General features: G+C 35.7%; 1 protein-coding gene across 1 annotated transcript in view; it reads right to left on the reverse strand.

The window, feature by feature from the left end:
• Window positions 1–24,895, reverse strand: part of RPS6KC1 (ribosomal protein S6 kinase C1) — a 209,600-nt gene that overhangs the window by 124,826 nt on the left and 59,879 nt on the right. Inside the window, 1 exon segment of the mRNA XM_079107120.1 lies at window positions 10,205–10,567. Within this exon segment, the coding sequence (XP_078963246.1) occupies window positions 10,205–10,567 (363 nt within the window).

Here is a 24,895-nt window from a genome sequence, read left to right on the forward strand (position 1 = left end):
TGGGCTAAGGAAATGAACAGATACTTCACAGAAGAAGATCTACAAGCAATCAACAGATATATGAAAAAATGTTCAACATCTCTAGAAATAAGAGAAATGCAAATCAAAACTACCCTAAGATTTCATCTCACCCCAATTAGAACAGCGATTATCAAGAACACAAGCAACAACAGGTGTTGGCGAGGATGTGGGGAAAAAGGTACACTCATACATTGCTGGTGGGGTTGCAAATTAGTGCAGTCACTCTGGAAAGCAGTATGGAGACTCCTCAGAAAGCTTGGAATAGAACCACCATTTGACCCAGCTATCCCACTCCTTGGCCTATACCCAAAGGACTTAAAATCAGCATACTACAGAGATACAGCCACATCAATGTTCATAGCTGCTCAATTCACCATAGCCAGATTGTGGAACCAACCTAGATGTCCTTCAACTGATGAATGGATAAAGAAACTGTGGCATATAGATATACAATGGAATATTACTCTGCCATAAATTTATGATTTTTAACAAAAAAAACCTCAAATATGTAAGCCTCTAACTCAAAAGCAAACAGGTCAAAGTAAATAGAAGAAAGGAAATAAAGAAAAGAAAGTCTTAAATTAAAAAAAATAATAATAATTGTTTTTTAAAAGGTTAAAAGGTAAGTGTACACTTGTAGTCCCTGCTTAACTAGAGAGGCTGAGACAGGAAGATCATTCTGAGGCCAGTCAGCGTGGGCAACTCAACAACAACAACAAAAAAGTTAAGAGCTGATTCTTTTTAACATTAATAAAACTGATAAATCTCTTAATATATCTGATTAAAGGCAAAAGAAAAATATGACAAATTACCAACATCAAGAAAGATACAACACACATCAAAGATGTGAGGCTATTTTTAAAAATTGCTACAATTAATAAATCTACCCATTTGTATGAAATAAATTTCTTGAAAAAATTCAATTCACCAAAGTTGACAAAATAAGAAAGGATATCCTCCTTTACAGATATCCTGTTTTAACAGTTAAAGAACTGAATCCACTATTAAAATCCTTTTCATAGCCAGGTATGGTGGCACACACCTGTAATTCCAGCAACTCAGGAAATTGAGGCAGGAGAATCTCAAGTCAGAGGCCAGTCTGGGCAAATAAGCAAAACTCTATCTCAAAATAAAATAAAAAGAACTGAGGATAGGGATGTAGCACAGTGGAAAAATACCCCTGGGTTCGATCCCCAGTACTGGAAAAACAAAAAAATTCTTCCTATAGAACTGTTCTCACATTTGTAAAGTATGTGAATTGCCTTGTGACTATGTAGAAGAACAACCCTATTTTCTGATTACATAAGCTAAGGGATGAAAGTCATGATGTCTATAACTACTTCTTAGTTCATTGAACATACATATATATGAAAAACAAAAATATACATAAATCATGAACAAATCTCAGCAATCAAAGTAATATATTAAAATGATAATACATAATGTATAATACACAACTGAGTAAAGTTGTTGAACACTCAAAAAACCATCTATGTTGACTTTTAGGTCTGGAGGACAATGGCAGCTACCCAATTTCAAATTTTCCCACATAACATCTCAAAAAACAAAAAAATTCAAAAGAACAAATAAACCCACATTTGACACATTTTCAGTATTATTAGGAAACAAAGAATACCATGACTGTTAAGATTATCTGTAAACAAGGAAATAAACCAAATTATAACAGAGCTCCCAGGGCCCACTGTCATAGGCCAGTGATATGGAGGCCAGGAAGAAAAAGCTTAAGGGATTCCCTGTAAGTGCACAGGGGGCAGGTGGGGGTGGCAGTTTGCCAAGGAGGGGCATAGAAGACCTAAACCAAAACCAAAGCACATGAAAAAACTACCCCAACTAAATGCCAAAATACTAAACACGGATTGCAACTTGGCAGTCTTCCGACTGCCAACTTGGCACGATCTATAAAGAAGGACCTGGAAGTGAGTAGAACCAAAAGTAAGAGGCTTGGTAAAGCTTTCTTCCTGGGAAAAAAATCAGATACGTGGAAAAGGAGTGATACCTCTGGAAGATGTGGCAGTGAGAGAGAGAAGCAAAACGAAGGACATGAGAACCCTGCCCTGCAAAAAATAACGAGAAGAAATCACACCTTATCCACTCAATGCTATTAAGAGATCAGGATAACAACTACCTTCAGAGAAGCAGAAACTGGAAGAGGAGATGAGGAAGTGTCTACAGCACTGATCAAGTTCTGCCTCTTGATCCAGATGCCATTTACACAGGTGCTTTCCTTATGTGAAAATACCTTAAGCCATATACATATGTACTTTTCAGTTTACATAATTATACTTCACTTAAAAGTTTAAATAGCTAGATGCCTGTTCTCTAGAGAATTATAGTTTAAGAAACATGTAAAATAAAACATATAAATAATCAAAGTAGGGGCTGGGGTTTGGCTCAGTGGCAGAGCACTTGCCTAGTATGTGTGAGGCACTGGGTTTGAGTCTCAGCACCACATATAAATAAATAAATTAATTAAATAAAGGTCTATCAACATCTAAAAATCATTAAAAAAAAAAAAAGCAACACTTTTTAAAGGCAAGGAGAGAAAGAATAATCAATGGCATTGTTGAGTCAGGAACAAAAGTAAAAGATGACATTTTAATTTGTTTTGTTTGTTCCTTGTTGTGGTCCACTCCTCCCACATTCTGTTATGTTCAATTCATAAGGTTCATCACACATAGTTCTGTCCACCTTCCCAGAGATGACCAAATAACCTATGCCTAACCAGGTTAAAAAGCAAAAGTGGAACCACATGACTCATGCCAGGCCAGTCCTTCCTGGGGCCTTTGTTACAGCAATGGTGGAAAGTTCCCTCTTTCCTAGGATTCTGAGGATCAAATGAGAGAAAGGGAATAGCATGTACAAGGTGTGTTCAGAGACAGGCAAACAAAGAGGCAAGAGCCCAGGTGACATTTCTTAAACACCTGAATCAAGCTGTATGGAACCAATGGAACACTCATTTCTGCGGGCTAAACTCTTTTCTATGTGAGCTTCTTTGAGTTGCTTAGGGTTTTGTTACCCGTAACTGAAAGAGTCCAACCTAACATAAAACCTAAAAGAAGCACTGATCTGAGTACTGGGTAATTTAAAAGGCAGCTCTTTTTATTTGTGAACATCAAGAATAGAGAATCTAATGTCCTCTCTGAAGCTATGAAACAGTTCCTTCTGAGTTCACTGCATTAGTAACTGCTTTCTTCTATTGGGTCAACCAAGGAAAAGGAAAAACCAGAATGCTGATGGGGAGGAAAAGACAGAAGGGTAAGTAGCATATTTAAATTGTTTCAAATCTGTTTTTTTAAAAACTCAATTTTACTGTTTTAAAATGCTCTTTTTTAGCCAGTTTCAAAACAGTGAAGATCTGAAAAATTCTCAACTAAGGTGATTTATTGAATTATAGTGAATACAAATTGTTTTTCAACAGAAAAGGCTGTAGAAATTTTCAGACAGAAACATTCTGAATTTGTTTTATAGTGCTCCTCTTTGACGAAATCTCAGCGATCTCAAGCTCCAGATGAAGATGGACAGAAAGTTCAAACTTCAATGAGTAGTACTTCTTTTCCAACTATATTACAATGATAAAAATATAGAAGAGATACCAAAAGGTATAATAGGCTTCAAATTTAGGATGTAAATCTCTATGGCAAATGTGATTTATCCTAGAAATGCAAGAGTGGTTTAATATAAGAAAATTAATATAATATACATATTATTAGAGCAAAAGTGGGGAAAAGATAGTCATTTCAGCTGATGCAGAAAAAACAACTAACAGAATTCAATACCCTTTCACAATGGAACATTCAAAACCTAGGAACAAAATGAATTTCCTCAACATGATAAAGGATCTATGAAAAACCAACAGTTAACCTCATACTCGGTGATAAAAGATTAATAAAAGTTTTGCCCCTAAGATCAGGAACAAGATAAGGACATCTGCTTTCTGAATATTCTTCACTGTACTGGAAGTTCTAGCCAGAGCATTAGAGAAGAAAAAGAGAGAAAACAATATTCAAATTAAAAAGGAAGAAGCAAAACTATCTCTGTTCACAGACAACTTACTCTATGTATAGGAAACCCAAAAAATCCACAATAAAAACAACTAGAGCTAATAAGCAAATTCCAAATACTGCTAGAAAGAAGATCAACACGCAAAAACCAGCTGAACGGATACACACTAGGAATGAACAAACAAAATTTTTATTTATTTTATTATTATTGTGTGTGTGTGTGTGTGTTGCTAGGAATCAAACCCAGGACCCTGTGCATGCTAAGCAAGCACTCTACCACTAAGCTATATCCCCATCCTTGAAGAGAAAAAGACATTTTTTAAATTCCATTTGCAACAAATTTCAAAAAATAAAATGCCTAGGAATAAATTTAACCCAGGAGGTAAAACTTATACACTGAAAACCCACAAACACTGTTGAAGAAAATTAAAGAAGATATAAACAAGTGAAAAGACTCCTGTCTTCAAAGATAAGATTTAACATTGTTGAGATAATACTTCCAAAACTTACAGATTTAGCACAATTCCTATCAAAATTCCAACTGCCTTTTTTTATACAAAAGGAAAAAGTAATTCTCAAATTTATATGATTTGTCAAGGAGCCTTAAATAGCCCTAAATAGTTAGAATAATATTGCAAAAAAGAAAAAACCTCAAAGGGGTTCATAAATTTTAAAAAGTTAAAAGTCAATTCATTTGAAGGCTAGATGATCACACCACTATCACCCATTAAAAACGTAGCTTTTGGTTTGCTAGACTTATGCCAAAGTGGGCAAGAACTTCAAGTCAACAGGAAAATACTTTCACAATATCTTCTGAGTTAACGAACACTGTAAATAACTCAAATAAACCACAAAGTTATAATTTTTAATTTCTGAAATTCGACAATACAATATCATATGACATTCTTCCCTTTATCAAATCAAGACTGATTACCTTTCTCACGTCCATCCATTCTAAACTAAAGCAAACAAAGCTATCCTTTTCATTTCCAAATATTTGAGTAATTCTCATTCAAAGGAATAAATCAATAGTCTCAGCTGCTTTTTACAGCACTTGACTATATATTACTATGAGTACATAGAGACTAGCCACATTTAAAGGACCTAGACATGTTCTAGAAACAAATCTACAGAATATAGTTCAATCTGGAACTAGTTTAAGTGACTTAAAAGAAATATGGAAGTAGAGGTGGGTTTTGGTTTTTACCCAGGAAGACTAATCAATATCCAATAAGAAAGACAGAATGATACGGTGAACCTGAACACACAAGGTCACAGTTTTTGAAAAATGACTAGATGTCCCTAAGAGCCTAGCACACATCTACTTAGGAATAGGGCAATTATAAAAAATGGGTTGGTGTTGTTTATTTAGGCCATTTAACAGAAAAGAATGGCAGAAAATGGTTTGCATCTCTAAGCTGAGTATTAACATCAGAAATGATCCACTGATTAAAAATATCAATAAAATTTTCAAAGAAAAGTTAGCTATGAATGATATCTGGGAGGTCTTTTCATTATAAATTTAACTCAAGACATATGCAAGAGATTTCAATGGAAACAAGAGGAGAAGAAAGTGGAAAGGAGGATAAAGAAAGAATAAGGAGGGCAGGGAAAAGGAAGGAAAGGATTAGAAAATTTTGGAATTTGCACCAAATTTTAAAAAAGGAACAGGGATGGCTACAGCAGCACATCTACTGAATAGTTTCAATGAGATAAATACTACATACTCATGGATCATATTAACATGCTACAGAGTTGACAAAAAGATCTCATTTAGAAGGTGCACCACTCAGTAGTATTTTATATTTTCACAAGAAAAACATTTTATATTCCCTATCACAGAATCTGTACCTAAGAGTAATAAATGCTTACGAATGATCAACTTGGTGGGTAGATGGGTAAATAAACAGAAAAACAAATGGAAGATGGAAAAAATGAATATTAGGTTTTCAATTCTGTGACCAAAATACCTAACATGAAGAATTTAAAAGGAGGGAAGTTTATTAGGCTCACAGTTACAGAGGTTCAACCTTTGGTCAGCTGACTCCACTACTCTGAGCTCAAGGTCAGGCAGAACATCATGGCAGAAAGGCACATCGAAGGAAGGAGCATTGCTCCACGCAAGGAAACCAGGAAGCCGAGACAGGAAGTGGGAGGGTCTGCAGGGAAGATGAACCCTTTCAGGGAATGCTCCCAGTTTCCTACTTCCTCTGGTCACGCCCCACCTGCCTAGAGTTAACCACCAGTTAGTCCATTCAAATTACGATAGACTGTTACAGCTCTCATAATCTAATTATTTTTCCTCTGAATATTCCTGCACTAACACAGGAGCTTTTGGGGGATGCTGCCTATCTAAACCACAACTATATTCAAAACAAAGTATATATGATACTGGAGAATTGCTGCTTCTCCATTTTAAAAAGCTTATCTAATTAGGAGGGGAATGTGTGAGAAGTGGCACAGTATAGTAGAAAGATGACAACATTTAGATTTAGAAAGACCTAGATTAAAACTCTGGCTCAACTCTAACTGGCAGTGTCCCTGAGCAAATTGCTTAATTTATACAAGTCTTAGTTCCTTCACCTGTAAAATGGGGATTACAACAACTACCTTACAAACAAGCAATTTTGGCACCTGGAACAAACTATACCAAACCAGCTCTCAAATCAATTCTGTAATTCATAATGTAGCCCACAGATGGGTATTACTAACAATGCTCACCATCTGGTAGCTTCCTGTTTTAAATAATTATTCTTGCTAAATAGGTGCCAAGCTTTTAGAATCATTATATTAAATGTCTGCACCCTCTAAATTTTGGTATCCTTAGACAAAGCACAGTATGACCAAGACATGGTTCAGCGTAGGGAGCTGACTTGAAGATTAAAATAACATAAGAAAAACACCTTTATACAGTGACAGGCATGTAACAGATAATGAGTTATTGTTTAAGCATTCAGTAATACCTTTATGCAATACATTTGCCAGTGTATAGTTATCACAACTACTCCAGGAAGCCCACCTGAGAATTCAGATTAACCATATCAGCCACTTGTAGTAATATATAACAAGATGGATATGAAAGGATGATATATACTTTAGCATTCTCTCCAAAGATCAAGTTGACTCCTTCTACCTTGATTTTTAGATTTTCTCTCTCAAGTCCTTAAAGACCTGACAGATTAAGGAGTAAGAGAAGTGCCAGGTTCAAAAAGATAATTTGAAGTTACCACTATCCAGGTGTGCTTCTCTGTTGGATGGACAAAGAGAACCACTGCTATTGTGCTCTGCATCTAGTTTCAGCTGCACAAACACCAGTTAAAGAAGAAAAACATCAAGACCTTTATCAGATCTACTAACAACCCAGATAACTCCTTTAGGATGAATAGTTTAGAAGCAAAGTAACAAAATTTTCCAACCCCAAAAATCTCTGTGTAAAGTGTTCCTACATAGCTCTGAAAGATTAATTTCTATGGATTAGCAATTATCTGGAAATAACTTACTACAAAGCATGCTAATCCAATTCAAGGTCACAGGAACAACTGTTATAAAGAGTTAAATTAAAAATTATCTATAGGTTTTACTGATTCTAATGATGTTTCAGTACCCTTGGAACAAACTTTCCCCAAGGAAACATCTTTTCTAAGCACAAATGTCAAATCAAGTTCACAAGCTAAAGCCCCCAATTTTCCCACAAATTAAAGGATAATGTCCATATGTCTGTTAGGTGGTACAGTTTTAAATAGAATACACAGACTGGAAGTATGGCCCTGACTTTACATTTGACACAAAGTTGAATGTACAGCCATCAGGATTGAAACAGAGGTTCTTTTATATATTGGATAAAATTCTGAAGATGGCAGCTTAGTAAAAAAAAGAATAGTAATAAATAAGAAATGAATAAAACTATCACATTATGAATAAACGAAAAAAAAAGACTAAAAGCTATAAGGGATTCAATGGCCCATTAACAATAAAACCCAATCCAGAATGGGAATCCATACTGTGGTTTCAGAAAGACAGACATGTCAAAAACAGGAGAAATATGTTTAAATGGTTAAAATTCCTTAAGACAAAGGTCTAGTAGGTTTAGTAGCAAGTCCCAAATGGAGAAATAATTAAGCACTATAACCAGCAAAGTAACTAAGTGAAATATTCTTTGTTACTTGCCAATATGTATTTAAAATTCTCATTTTGAAGCAACGATTTTTATTTTTCTGGTGCCATCAAGTGGTAACATTATGAAGTGTTCAAAGATTAAATGCAGATAACTTTTAGACAAAAAGATGGCACACTAGGACTGGAGTTGTGGCTCAGTGGTAGAGTGCTTGCCTGGCATGTGTGGGGCCCTGGGTTCGATACTCAACACTACATATAAATAAATTAAAGTTCCACTGATAACTAAAAAAAATATTAAAAATAAAAATAAGTAAATGTAATTAAATTAAAAGATGGCACACTGGTGTGTTCTATGTAGGTCATTTAAACACCAATGAAGTTCTAGCACATAGCACCTAGGAGGAAAAAGGGAGAAACATCAGAGCAGATTTTTTTGCAATTAATATTCTCTTTAAACTCCCAACCCAAGATGAGTTAAGGCAAAGACAAATGAGTACAGCTTTAAGACCAGTAAGTAACAAACAAACATTCCAACAGTCTACGAAACCATTTGAAAAACAAAACTGGAATTGAAATGATCTAGTAATAAAAGCATGAGAAAAAGTGACTTTGGAATTTATTTCTCAATTAGAAACCTTAAAATTGGCAGTTAAAATTATGTAATGACAAATTTAATGGGACATGAATATTAGAATCAATTATTGGAAACTGTGTTAAGAGATTGCAAATGATCATGTCAGCAACTTCAGTAAGACAATAATTACTAACCAAAAACTAAATAAAAATATTTCGACTCCTTTTATTACTACACCCACAAAGCATTACATTTTTTGATCCCCAGACCCACCAAAAAAAGTAGCAATTGTGAAATCTAAATTTCTAGTTAAAGATGGCAAATTGAATACATTTATTTAGCTGTGTTCCCTCCTGTAACTCCATTAACATGGCAGCAGAATCTGTTTAAAGCAAAACCCCACCAGAACAAATAAAAAGCAACAAAATTTTAAAAGCTAGAAAGTACATGGATGAGAGGTAATTGACTTAAGAAGCTCAAGAAAGATACCTGACTTAACATGTCAAAGTAAAACTCTCCAAAAGCTCAGGGACTGGTGATTCGAGTTGGCTGTGGAAATAGGCGCGAAGACTAAAACAGGAGAATTGGTTAAAAACTTGGTCAAGAAGCAGTTAGGACTGCTAACTGGCACACCACCTATTTCATAGTTTGGTATACACCCTTACGCCAATTGTTAAGTTTATACCCTAGAAAGAGTGAAACAAAAGACTGTGGACCACAGGATACCAGGCACAGTGAGAAGGAAGTATGTAGTAAAAAGTTTAGTAATATAGGAGACTGTAGTAACCTGAATAGCACTCTCAAGTCAAAGACCACAGACAACAACGAAAATGACAATCTAGATAGAAAACCATTGAAAGAAAGTCACATCAACCTGCAATTATTTTGTCCAAAAGGTCACGTAACTGCAAAGCATATCATTTTGCGTCTATGAAAAAAAAAAGCAAGGGACAAAAATAAGATGATACTTAAAAAAATAAAATAAAAAAGAAAAGGAAAAGGTAAATTCTACTTAAACACACTAAGTTGCATTCTAATCTACATTAATAAAGTAAGAATTCACTGCAACTAACAAAGAACAGAGAGGAAGGCAAATCCAAGAACCTTTTACTCTCTTGGTTTAAAGCCTACATCATTTTATCTCTTCAACGAGAGTATAAGCACCAGAGAATCTCTGTGAATTTTCCTGGGGAACAATGTAGTCAAGTAAGAAAAAACAAATCTTATTCATACAAGAGACTTGGCAATGTGTTGACTTTGTTAAAAAAAATAATAATAATAATCCCATTTTTGTAGATTAACTAACCAAAGTGTAGAGTTAGTACCTCTGATAATCTCACTTGAAGTTCAATAATTTCTCTTTTTCATTCCTGCTCCTATATAAGATTATACAGAAGATAGTTATATGTACATTTTTCCCCGCATACCAACATAAGAACATGCCAAAACATTAATGTAGATAAAATTGTACCTTGAACACCTTCTAGGAGTAAATCGACTCCCTTCCTATAAAAATCAGAAGCAGCTTCATAGTCGTCTTCCTCTTCCTTTTTTAAAGCCAGCTTTATTAATTCTCCTGCTTTCTCCAAATAATCTCTCTTGCCCAGCTTAGTTTTTAAACTGCCAGGAAAGAGGCTACGACTTTCCCATTCTTCTTCTGTTTTGTTCGGTTCACTGTCAGAAGCAACAGCCCCTAAGGCTGAAGAATCCGAAGAAAGATTGAGACCAAAAGTTCTACTGGGAGAATTTTGATTGGAAGCCATTCCATCATCTAACTCGGCAAGAGAATCCACATCAACAGTAAGAGATATCAGATCACTGTCACTGGAGAAGCCTAGAAATATGATCACAAGAGTAAATATATTACATTGAGCATCAGCCAAAAGAATACAAATCATGCTAACTATTCATTTTTTCATACTATCCAATTCAATTAGGAAAGCTGTAATTCACTGATGGAAGTCAGAGTCTAGCAATTTATTTCAGCTTAGTTCATTCACTTTTATATCATCTCTTTATAACTCTGGAAAACAATTTGTTTGCCTTAATCACCAAACTAAAATTGAAGAAAGTGTTGATCTAGCTTTGTCAAAACCAAGATCTTGAAAACTGTTGAGTGCACACACAGGTGCTGTAAACAACAGCATTATCATAAGGTGCAAAGGGTAAGAGCTTTGGATTCATACCAAAAAGATAATTAATCCCAGTTCTTAAAACGTACTGAGTGACCAATAGGAAGTTCCTTAATGATTTACTTATTATGCAGAATTTTAGATGAGAAACTTTTAATGCATATGAACCAAAATAGACTACCATGAAATTATAACCACTATGACAATTAAGTAAAAATTACATAATGATTAAATAATGCATCTTCACGTGTACCTTCTGTACCCATCCATATCTGAAAAATGCATGCTATTTAGATTTTTTAAAGAATTGAAATATTACAAAATTTTGTTTTGGCTTGTCCCACAGGTTTTTAGAAACAACACTGGACTATATTTGTACACTGATTTTCAGACAAAAAAATGAATAATAAGTGCTGCTAAACTATATAACAACAAGAATTTCTTCTCCCATTTAACTGATTTCATAGTAAATAAGCATGAAGTACAACATATAGCAAACTTTCAGGTCTTGGAACTTCCTTTCTCTTTCTTAAAAATGGTGATTCCAAAAAGCTTTTGGTAATTTGGATTATATCTGTAAATACTTACTAATACTGTATTTCTACTAAGAAAGACTGAGCAATACTTTTAAATAAAACATTAAGGACTGCATGTTAACATAAATTCTACGAAAAATAACTTCTATGTGACAAAACAAAAATATCTACTGGGAGAAGATTTTTGTAAACCTTGTTAACAGCCAGCTTAACAGAAGATGAGTAGATCCTCATATCTGATTCTGCATACCATTTGTTATCATATGTTGTTTTGGTCAAAAGATATGAAGAAAATGTCACATAGATATACCATTGAAAAAGGAACAGTGTTTTTGTAGTCTTTTCAGATTACTGTGGATTTTGTTCTTTAATAAGACCTCAAAACTTCACAAGTGATAGTTTCTTAAATCTAGCTGTACTGTGAAATATAAAATTTTATCAATAAAATGTCTTTTTTTATTATATTCAAATCCATTCATTTATCTTATATACTGAATGAATCTTTTATCCATGTTCAAGTTTGTAACACAACAAATTGAAAATACTGGTTTACTGAGTTACACAGATCTTCCAAATGTTTTCCCTACATTGCACTATTACAATATCCAAAATAATCACATCTGTTAATACCATCACCAATCTCATCAGAAAATCTTAAGTATATGAAAGCTGTCAAACCCAAAGTGGCAATGATCCAAAAATCCTACTTTGGGGTTGAAAACTCTAATTTTATCATTGGCAACAAATTCTATGAGTTGTTTTCCTTTAAGTGTCACCTCACTTCAATCATTTTCAAAAAAATTTTTGCCAGATATACAAGTTTGAATAACAATAGTCCACCAATTGTTGTTTCAAACAAAATGGTGTCCCACAAAAAAAATTAACATGTGGTTTGGCTCATGGCTTCAAAAACTGTGCAAATACTTTTCCTCAAGACAACTCTGGATAGTTCAGTATGCAAAGGGATTTATGCATACTTCCTATTTTGTCACACAAAATATTGAAGAAGACAGGTATCCAAAGGCTGATATTTAATAAAATTAACAGTTTTTACTGCTTTATCAAAAATATTCTTAAGAAAAATTAGCATAGGTTTTACAAGTATATGTAATGTTTATTGCTGAATTAGGTCTTGATTCATGTCCAGACACAGCAGTTTTACTCTCATTGCTTTTGCATAGTCAGTTCAACTGTCAACATAGTAGAAAGGCAAAGAATGCCCTAATATTATTATCAAAATAGTTTTGCCTGTGGAGACCCTGAAAAGACCTTAAGAAAATCCAGAAATCTGAAAACCACATTTTGAGAATCACGAATTATAAGCATTATATAAGAGTCACAATTGTGTTATGTCAAGAAAAAGAGTTTGGGAACAACTATGAGAACTGCATCACCACTGACTATTAATTGCCAAGTTTCTCTGGAAAGAAAATACATTTAAAAGAAAATTATTTTCTTAGGGTTAAATTCTAAATCAAAACTAAAGGTGGATTAGACTATACAAATCTAAGATCAGAGATCAGTAAACTTTTTTTCTATAAGGGGTCAGAGAGAAAATATTTTAAGCTTTCCCAACCATATGGTCTCTGTTATAGTTATTCAACTTTGCTGTTGAAGCACAAAAGCAGCTATCAACTACATATAAATAGATAAACATGGCTTTATTCCAGTAAAACTTTATTTATGGATACTGAAATTTTAATTTCATATAATTTTACATCACAAAATAATACTTTGGAGTGTTTATTCAAACAAAAATGTAAAAATCATTCTTAGCTCATAGGCCATAGGAAAACAAGGGCCATTGTTTGCCAACCTCTATTATAAACTCAAATTGTTTACTTAACATCAAATAAAGTTAGAGGACTGGTAGCTAAGCTAAATTTTCAAATCAGTTTTAGATACTATTTTGGCACCCTGTCAATATATCTTGTTTTCATTTTTTCCCCAAACCTTAGAATCCCCATTAAGTATTAATTCTATTCCCCAAAAGCAACAGATTTCATAAAACCCACAATCTCAACTGGAATTCATTGAACCTAGTGAAAATCATTTTATTTCCCTGACATTTCAGCCATACAGACAGTACTTCATAATCAAAATCTTTTATAGCAATCTTAAAAGTTATTCATCTACTATTTTGAGAAATATATACTTTATAAGAGGCTTTTTAATAATTTAATGTATTTCAATGCAAATTTATATCCTTTCATGATACCAGTGGACCAGATAATCTACTAATCAACAATTTAGTTGAAAACAAATGTTCTGGTCTATACAGCTAATCACAAAAGAAAGGAAATGCTGTGTTACAGATCTTTTGTCTGTTCCCTAGTGTCTTGTCACTGTAACCTTCATACCATCTATCACATTGTTTTATTTCATGCTTTGCCACATTTTCCTTTCTAACAAGAACAATAATACGAAAGGGCAAGGGGGTAAAGTTAATGTGTACTCAGTTTCTTGGCTTTTGACCACAAAAATCTAGGAACACAGTCATACTTCCTCTTATCTTTGCAATCTTATTTTATTAGCAAAGGGAATCATAATTAAATGAAATTATATCAGAAAAGCAAGAGCATTAAAACATCTAGGGAGAAATTCAGATAGCAAAAATAAGAAAATAAATATTCTACACAAAATGTTTACTTCTCAAATTCTACCTAGTTTCAAAATAAAGAATCTTTAAAAGCAAGCAAACAACAACAAAAATACTAACAGGTTAGGAAAAGGTTTTTATCTTTTTCTTTATCTTTTTTTTTTTTTTTTTTTTAAGCCAAACTGGGAGAAACAAAAATTTTGATTTCTGGCTTAACCTTTTTGGAAGCCAATTTGGCAAAGCATATCAAAGGCACAAGTACTGCTTATATCTTTCACCAAAGAAATTTGGCAATTTATGCAAAAATCAATCAGAGATATGCAAAAAGATTCATGTATAAGAATGTTCCTCATAAAAATTAGTGAAAATTTGGAGATAATTCCTAACAATAGAAGATGATACCTCCCTATGATTAAATATTATACAGCTTTTTAAAATCATGAAGACTTTCAATGCTAATGTATTCATGACATATAAAAACAAATGGCAAAACAGTATGGCTACTATAATTCTAACCGAAAAGCAAAGACTAAAAAAACAGTCTAGGAAGATACATTAAGTATTGATAGTAATATTCCTCTGTATGGTAAGATTACAAGGGATTCTATAATACAGAATTTCGCACAATCCTTTGGGTGCAAAGTCCTTAAGCTTGGTATCTGAAAAATATCAAAGAAGATGCTGCAAAGAGTTAAAAGTGGAAATCTGGGAATAAAGTTATATAGACATTATTTATAAAATATGGGTCGTCCAACAACCAGTGGCAAGGAATTTCAAACTTAAAAATGAAGGAAGATGTGATGACAAAGGCAGTCGGGTTTAAGGCAGGTGAACCCTGATACCACTCTTCCTTGCCTACCTCATTCCTTTACTTCTCCTGTTAAGCTGGACCTGACCCATTTTGAAAAGCATGACCCTACCACATATCCTTGACCACTCACTGCCACTATTCATCTTCCACTACTTGTTGACATCTTTCTTTCTCATGTTTGAGCAATTGCTAAATTATATTCTTATTAATGAAATATTCCCCAAACTGCTCAGAGGGGATTTTTTTATTTTTCACCACTGGGGATGAAACACAAGGTCTTGCACATGCTAGGCAAGCACTCCACCACTGAGGAAGTTAGGTCACTAAGTGTGTATCCTTGGAAGGGACACTGGGACCCTGACTCCTTCCTCCTGTTTGCTTCCTGGTCACTATGAGGTATGAAGTTTCCCCCACTATGTGCTCCCACCATGATACTGCCTTGCCACAGGCCCAAAAGCAATAGAGTGGACTGACCATGGACTAAATAAAGCCTCTGAAACCATGAGCCAAATCTTTCCTTCTTATAAGGTGTTTACATCAGGTATTTTGTCACAGAGACAGAAAGTTGATTAAAATATTTTAAAACTCCCTTTACTATTATAGCAAAGAATGTCATATATATACACACACATATATATATATGAATTTCACATATATGTATTCAGTACCTAGTTTATTCACCTTATATCCTTAATACATATGCTTAATACAGTGCTTGTCCAATTATTAGAAACCATGCTCCTACAGCTCAACTTGTTTTACATAAATTTTATATGTTTAACTACATATAAAATTCACAAGAAGAAGAGACTAACACCCAGAAATAAAGTTAACAAGTAAGATATAGAGAGTGACTAGCAAATAATAAGGTCTCCATTTAGGTAAGTAAGATGAACACTCAGATAAGGCAGGACAACCACTAATACTTGATATAATATAAGAGACTATTTGTCAAAAGTTAAACCAACCTGAAGTCAAGCCATCCTTACAGGGGCCCTCTAGGCTATCACAAGAGTAAAAGGTGCATCCTTACCAACACCATCAAGTCAAAAACCTAGGCCTTTTTTTGGAAGTGATACAAGGGAGGTGGGGGGAGTCAAAGGTTCTATGAAAGCATTCTGCCTCCAGGTTCATATCACAGAGATTCCAGTCACAGGGCTATTAGAGGGCCCCAGGTGACTTGTTAAAAAGCAGCTACAGACATGAGGGGTTTATTTAGCATCCCAGTTCACCTACCTACCCTCACCTCTGTGCTTTGAACTGCTTAGAGTAGGACAGTATAGCGAAATCTGTCTAGGACACCAACTCTGAAAGACAGGCCCCAGGGGAAAAGGTTGAGCTGCCACAGAAAAAAAATCTTTATACTATAAGCTATCAGAAATCCGCATTTGAAGACCATCTGTAAAAAGAGATCGGTCTCCTTTAGAACAACAGGTGGGCTCTCCTGGGTGACTATATATAAAATACATGGCCTCATTACTATTAGCTGATAACCTTCACTAAACTCTGAGGTTCAAATATTGCCATAGTCAACCAAAGGGAATTTCTACTTGTCCTAGTAGCAATGACTCATGCTTCACACACAAAGCAAGACATCTAACCAGCAGAATAAAGGTTACCTGAAGGTGGAAAACACAGAGATCAGTTTCCATTAAGAAGCCCTTACAAATATGATTTTAACTGATATCTACATTTAAAGCTTAATGCTAGTTGATATTCTTGCATTTGCTGCCCCATTCGTCACTTAGCAATAGCTACTGTTACTAACAAGAGCCATTTCGTTGATCTTTCACATTTTTAAAAACATCCTTGGGATATGTCTGTGCCTCACCCTTGAAAATCTATGAAAAGAGCATCAAAATATCTGCTGTGCACTTGGTAAAAAACTAAGTTCAGAAAACAACACATGAATCATAATTATAATCTAATACTGTTAATATGAACAATAAAGCTCTATCATTTGGCTTCACTTTCTACCCAAGGAACTTTCATTCTGCTACTCTTCATAACCTTCTCTGGACTCTAGCATTTCAAAACTGCTCCCGTGGGCATGGAGGTCACTCTACACTCTACTTTGTATACCACATATGTATTCTCCCTGCCTCCATGCCATAAAATTAAATCTCTGTATTGTAAAATATAGTTCTGGGAGTATTATCAAATACCTGTAATACCTTAAGCACGTCTTAAACCCTCTGGAAATCCAATTTTTTTCAGTTGTAAAGTAAGAGATTTATATCATTTCTAATGTTTCTTCTACTCTAAAACTCTGATTCCTACATCTTATGAACTTTTTATTATTTAACTCATATGACCCCTAACCTCCTAATATCCAACATTATTCTCAACAGCCCTGGGGTTTTTAAAAGTCAATATTTATGACTGCATCATCTGTTTTGTATTCATATATACTTACAAATACTGACACATTCTCATTTGTGCTTACCCTGAGAAAAAGGAGCGGTTCTTTTTCCCTGTTTAAGCTCTCCCACTAAAGCAAATTCAATTAATAAGGGGCAGTGAGTAAAGAAGCACTTAAAAGGAAAAAGAATGTCTTCAAGCTGAGTAAACCAATATTAACAATATAACCAATATAACTCAGAAGGGTCTAGAATGATCTTAGCTGTAAGACAGAGTTCTCATGGTGCCACCTTGTGGACATTTGTTGAATAAAATTCTACTTTATCTTCTCATTAGACTTTCTATATTTTGTCACGTTAACTACACCGTGTACCTCATAGACTTTAAGTTAAACTATTTTTCTTTTTTTTTTTTTTTTTTTCAGGTACTGGGACATTGAACCCAATAGGTACTTAAACCCACTAAACGACATCCCTATCTATCTATCTATCTATTTATTTAATTATTTTAAACAGTTGAAACAGGGTCTAGCTAAATTGCAGAGACTGGTCTTGAATTTGGTATTCTCCTACCTCACCTCAGCCTTCTGAGTTCCTGGGATTACAGGTTTGCATCACCACACCTAGCTTAAAATTTATCTTAAAAATAGATTTAGGCTATTAAGCAACTGATCTATTTAAGAATACCCCTCTTTAAAATGATCCTGCCTCAAAGCATAAGCTTTAAAATCCACTAAATGAAAACAGCACAAGTAATCAAAATATAAAAATAAACAAGATTTTGATAAAGAAGTTTTTTATCAAATTAAAGAATTATATACTTTGTTACAGTTTGGATGAGAGGTGTCCCCCAAAAGCTCATGTGTGAGATAATTCAAGAATGCTTAAAGGTAAAATGACAAGGTTATGAGAATCTTAACATAATCAGTGTGATAGTCCACTGGTAGGATTAACTGAGAGATGACAGTGGGCTGGTGGGACGTGGCTGGAGGGGTTGGGTCACTGGGGTATATACTTCATAAACTTACAAAGTATATACTTTGTAGTGAGGAGAGTCTCTCTGCTTCCTGGCCGTGTTCTGACCTGCTTTCCTCTGCCACACTCTTCCACAATGATGTTCTTACTCACCTGGAGCCACAAGGAATGGAGTCAGCTTCCTATGGATTGAGACCTCTGAAAACATGAACCCCTAAATAAACATTTCCTCCTTAAAACTGTTCTTGTCAGATCTTTTGATCACAACAGTGATAAAGCTAACTAAAACTGAAAATGGTACTGGGAGTAGGGCTGTTGCTGTGACTAACCTGACTATGTTGTTCAGAAGATTTTGGAGTTTTTTGGAATTTATGGGAGGAACTTCGGAAAGTTTAGTGATGAAAGCTGGAAAAGCTTTAGGTTGTAAGGTGAGCATAATGGGCCATTCTGTTGTGAGTTCAGTAGACCAGAATGCCAATATGACAGTGGACAGTAAAAACTGTGCTGACAAGATGTGAGAAGGAAAGGAATCTAGGAAATTTCATCAGAGGCTATTCATGTTACATTCTGGCTAGGAAGTTGTCTGTATTTTGTCCATGTTCTCAGACTTTCTTTGAAGCTGATTTTAAAAGCCATGGACTTAATCTGGTGGAAGAAATGTCTAGGCAGCATAGCATTCAAGCAGTGGCATTAATATTGCTGGTGGCTTTTAACAAGTTTACTGTGATGATTGGGAGTAGAAAGATTTGAAAAACTTGCAGTTTGGTCGGAAAACTGCCAGTAAAACTAGCACTAAGGAATGTGTGGTTGTTAAAGCCACTAAAGGAAAGATAAATACTTTAACCAGAAACAATAGGAGAGATGGCCTGAGGACAGCTCAGGAATAGAAAAGACAAAACCCATCACAGGCTCAAGGGTATAAAAGTAAAAATTTCTTTGAGAAAAGACCATGGGGAAGGGGCGTGCTATAGCTCAATGGCAGACAGAGTGCTTGCCTAGCATGTGTGAGGCTCTGGGTTCAGTCCTTAGCACCACATAAAAATAAACAAATGAAGGTATTCGGTCCATCTACAACTACAAAAATAAAATTAAAAAGTTTTTAAAAAGATCATGGGGCACCCTACTTGCACAGGAGGGCCTAGGAAGTTGTTTCACCATGCTTAGCCACCCAGGCAATCAGAGGCTGCTGGAGCCATGGTCCCAGGAGGTTTGGCTAGTGCTTGATCGAGGTGGCAGCAGACTTTGGCATCAACCAGGTGGTACTGGTTCTGCAGGACTGCAAGGCGCTGGAGTTAGGGGGTCATGGAGGCTTCTACCGAGATTTCAAAGGAAGGCCTGGGAGGTCAGGCAATGTAAAACAGGTTTGGAGTTCCTGCAGAAGGCCCCTGATAGGGTGATACATGAAGATGTGAGAAAGAAACCAAAGCTGCAGTGGAGACCTCCAAGATTAAGAAACATCAGTACTGGGGAACATGTGCCAAGGAAAGCTATAGGAATGAGCACAGACCAGCCAATGGAGAGGCCATGTAGGCTGAAACCAGCAAAGCCACAGGGGCGGAGCTACAAAATCCCTTTGGAGAGAATGTCAAGAGGCCAGCAAATGCCAGACATGGAACTACAGGACTTGTTTGCCAGCTGGATTTCAGTCTTACTATGATCCCATCCCTTCTTTCTGTGATGAATGGAAATGGAAATGTTCTCCCTCATGAAATGGAAATGTTCATTCTGTACTTTTACATATTGGATACATGTAACTTGTTTTTTATTTTTACAGGAGTTCACACTGAGAGTTTGCCTGGAGTCTCAAAGGAGACTTTGGACTTGGACTTTTGGGCAACACTAAAACTAAGGCTATTCTTGAAAATGGACTAAATGGATTTTGCCTTGTGGAATGAGCAAGAGCTTTTGGAGGCCAGGGGTGGAACGTTATGGTTTAGATGTGAAGTATCCCTGAAAAGTTTATGTGATACAATGCAAGAAGGATTAAAGGTGAAATGATTGGGTTATGAGAGCTTTAATCCCAAAACTGAATTAATCCCCTGGCAGGGATTAACTGAGTGGTAATTGAAGGCAGACAGGTTGTAGCTAGAGGAGATGGGTCCCTGAGGGCATGACTTTAGGGTTTTATATTTTGTCCTTTTTGAGCAGAGCTCTCTCTCTTTCTCGCTCCCCCTCTCTCTCTGTCTCCCCCTCCCTCCTTACATCCCTCCCAACACCTTCTCTCCCCCCCCACCACTCCCTCTTTCTGGTGCCATGTTCCCAGTTGTTTTCCTCTGCCACACTCTTCCACCATGATATGATGTCCTGCCCAAGGAATGGAGTCAGCTGTCTATGAACTGAAAGTTCTGGAATTGTGAGCCCCAAAATAAACTTTTCCTTCTAAAATTGTTCTTGTCAGGTCTTTTGATCACAGCAGCAAAAAGCTGACTAAAATACTTTTCCCAATCAGTCCTCCAATATTTTAATTATAATCAACACTTCAATATAAAAGTTAAATCACAATCTTTCTGTTTGTCTACATATAGGAAAGAATTGCTTTTCCATCAAATAAACACACAAATCTTGGCTAAATGTCATTTTAGGGAATCCCTTACAAAAATCAGCAATATATGCTATCCTCAAAATGTATTAGCAGGGCTGGGATTGTGGCTCAGTGGCATAACACTTGCCTAGCATGTGTGAGGCACTGGGTTCAATTCTCAGCGCCACATATAAGTAAATGAAAAACATAAAGGTCTATCAACATCTAAAAAAATATTTTTAAAAAATGTATCAGCAATGTATGCTATACCTCATGTACTCTAAAATGGCTAGTTAGCTGGGTACCTAGTGATTCAAGAGATTGAGACAGGAAGATTGCAAGTTCAAGGCCAGTCTCAGCAATTTAGCAGCCCTAAGCAACTTAACCAAGACCCTGTCTCAAAATGAAAAAATAAAAAGAATTAGGGATATAGCTCAATGGTATAGTGCTCCTGAGCTCAATTCTCAGCACCAAATAAACAAATAAATAAAATGGCTTATCCAAGCCTGCTTAATAGATCCTTTCTTATAAGTATTACAATAAGCACTTGCAAGTTCTTAGTTCATAATTTATAGACATCCCCCTGCTGATGTCACCCCTGAAAAACTGGTAGATTTTGCTATTCCAAGACACATTTAAAAATCTTAAGATCTGCTACATATAACGATCTCTCATTTTGTGTTTGTGGTTATGATCACCTAATTATTTTCCCTTATTTGCTGCATGAAGCTGGATAACATCCCTCCTAAAACTGCAAAGGAAGTCAAGTAATGTATTAGGAAGAGGAAATGACACAGGTTACCAGATGAGACTAGACTGACATCAAAGGCACCGATATCAAGGCCAGCATGGCAGTAAAGCCACCTGCATCCTTCAAACAGGCCAACAGATGAGAGAAACATGTCAAGAAGCTCAGTTCCCATGCACCATCTGGGCAGGTTTCCACAAATGTCACAGTAACTCCATGGCTAAATTTAATTCAAATAAAACATAGAAGCCTAAATTGGAAATAAAATGTTAACAACCAATTAGATCTCCTCTCATCTTTGAGAAAATAGAGTTTAATTACTTTGAACGAAGGAGATAAGAAAAACCAGCATTTTATTTTAAAAACACAAAACAATGTCAACCTTTTATCTCAAAACCTACAGAATAATTTCATAATTTTTAGTTTCATGCTAAATAAAATACAGTTGACAGTTCATCACAAAGTTATTGATTTCATGACACCTCAAAGGGGTTTCTATATTCTACTGTACTATAAAACAACTATAATTTTAACACAAAAGGAGAATCCCAGATTTTCATGTTTCCATCACTACTTTGATTCCAAAGTAAACCAGGATTTGTTGATTGCATTGTTAAGGTGATAAACTTGCTATGTGCCATGGTTTGTATATGGTTTGTTCTCAAAAGATTTGTGTGCTGGAAGTTTGGTGCTCAATGTGGCAGTGTTAGGTGGTAGAACAGTTAAAAGGATTTAGTGAGAGGTAATGAAGTCACTGGGGACATCATCCTCAGAATAAACTAACGTAGTTCTCATGAGACCCCAATTAGTTACCAAGAGAGTGGGTTGTTGTAAAAAGAACTAGATTGGCCCCTCTCCAGTCTCTGGTTTCCTATCTCACCATGTGATCCCCTCTGCATGCAGCTGTTTCCCCTCCTTTAGGCTTTTCTACCATGTTGTGACACAGCCATGAGGGCCTTCACCAGAAGCTGACCAAATGTGCTTCCCAAGCTTGGACTTTCAGTCTCCATATACAAAATAAACTTCACTTCTTTATAAAGTACCCAGTCTCTGGTATTTTGTTACAGCAACAAAAAAACATACTATTATGCCTTGTCTTTCTAACTGCAATTGAACGATCTTGAAAACAGCAGACTACATTAAGATTTACCCCTCTGGCTAATTCCACCAGAAAATACATTCTTAAGTATGTAAAATGACAATATACCTTTAAGACCTCATTTGAAATACTAAACTCAACAAAACTGTATGGAGTAAATCACATTTCGGCTTTAAATCCAAACTACAAGCATTTGTCACCATGATCTCCTTACAACCCTTCATTTCACTGCATATCTACAGAGCTTGGTTGGGTGCCACCTTTCCTGGTCTTTTGCTACTGGATGCCCTCTCCTTTGGCTGTCTCTATGGTTTCCAGACTCTTTAAAGTAAATCTTCCACTTTCCTATTATGCCAGACAATCTCATGATATTTACTAGTCACTTTCCCTCTCAAGTAACAATAAATTTGTAAGCTGGTTGACATTATCATCTGTCTACATTTGTCAACTAGGTGTCTTTCAGCAGAATTAATTAGCCAGACATAAAGACATTTAAAGGGGATGGGAGACAGAGACATAAGCATTAACAGCATTTCCAGTTTCATGCCACTCAGTCTCATGAACCACAGAGTATTTCAGAGATAGTAATGCAGCTGAAAAACTAAACTTGACTGACAGGACAAAATATCAATATTAGTCTTAGGTGTCATAAGACTTTTTCTGTATTTTTAACAAAAATGTTGCCCCCATTTTTCTCATAAAAGGAATTATATTCCTAAGAAGTAAATCCTTCCAAAGAAAATATATCTTTTTGAAAATTTAGAGGTAGACTCTAAAACAAGAACTTTAGGGAGGGTCAACCATGTAGAACAGAATGCCTGAGGCAGTCCTGTGTTATGTTGTGGTCTTGGTGTAATTACTAATGTAGCATTGGCTTTAATTCTCAGAAGTATCTCAGTTTGAACAATAAATTGTAGGTTCACCCTATCTTTAGTTTGTATCTCCTTTAGCATTAATACAACCATCTGTTCACTGGAACAGTCTCGATATTTTAGCACACCATCCCAAGAAAAATCATTCCTAATAATAATGCTCCTCCCTCCTCTTCTCTCCCAAACTACAAAAATGAACAAAAAGATCTCTGCACTGCTCCCATTATGACTACCTTAAACTGTAATAGGCTCTGAATACCTTTTTTTCATCATGGTAGACTCCCACCTAGTTAACAAAGGCTATCAAAAGAATATAATCACTCCCATGTCATGCAACCTTTGGTTCTTATATAAAAAAACAAAAAGAGGAAAGAAACATTCTACATTTTCAAGAACAACACTCCTCATTGAATACATTACTACAAATCTTTCTAATTTTCCTACTTGTTTGATATTGGACATCACAGAATCAGTATATTTTTCAGGTGAAAAACACCTACTCTTCTTTTTCAGGAGTGGGAAATGTGAAGCAACAGAAAGATAAGGTTATCCCAGAGAAGTCATCTTTCAAGGAAACCAGTTCTAGAATTAGGATCACACTGGCATCACAAGCAGGGGCTCGACTTTTGCAGGGGCTAGACTTTTTCAAACCCTTGCAAAGGGTCTCTAAATAAAACATGTCATGGAGAATAGATTTTTTTTTTTCCAAAAAGCATGACAGATGATAAAGTAAAATTACTGCCAACAATGTTTTTCCTCGACTCTGGCAAAATCAAGATGAAGTCAAAGGTACTGAGGTCTTGGTGGAGAGCCCTAGGTACACGGTCTCCATGCATTATTCAGAAGACGTAATGAATGGACTTCATTTTAAGTCAATGGGAGGCACAAGGTAAAAGCATAAAAATTAACCACTTCTCAAGTGGTAGCATCGAAAGAAAATAAAGTAAGTACATTAGCCCACATAACCGATAGGAACATATCTGCTCTTACAAATTAAGAGGCAAACATCCTGCAAAAGATTTGTCAATATGACCAGCAACATCTGACATTAGTGCTAGACTCACAAACCCAGCACTACAGTAGTGAGACTGCAGTTACCTCCTATGTGGGATTCATAAAGCATCATCCTCCACCACAAACTCAACTTATGAAAGACATCAAGAAATACGAGCCTATTATTTTACCTTTAATAAACTAAACCTAAACTACCCCAAATAACTCTATTTTTGAAGATCCACCCCACCTGTCCCCCATTTCTTTCTTTTTCATTCCATTGTCTTCCCTGGGAAAAAAAAAAAAACTACACAGGTTTCAAGATGGCGGCCTAGAGGGTGGCTGCATTTCATGTTGCTCCAGGACTCAGGATTCAAAAGAGGAGATATTGAGACACTTGGGACCAACTCAAAGCAGCCGGGTGACTCTCACCCGATGGGAAGACGTCCCGGATGGGACGGTGGTCCCGGAACACAGGAAACTTTGTGAAGTAGAGCTGCCAGCGAGACGCCCCTC

This window comes from Sciurus vulgaris, assembly GCF_902686455.1.
Source record: "Sciurus vulgaris genome assembly, chromosome: 12".
NCBI classification, from domain to species: Eukaryota; Metazoa; Chordata; class Mammalia; order Rodentia; family Sciuridae; genus Sciurus; species Sciurus vulgaris.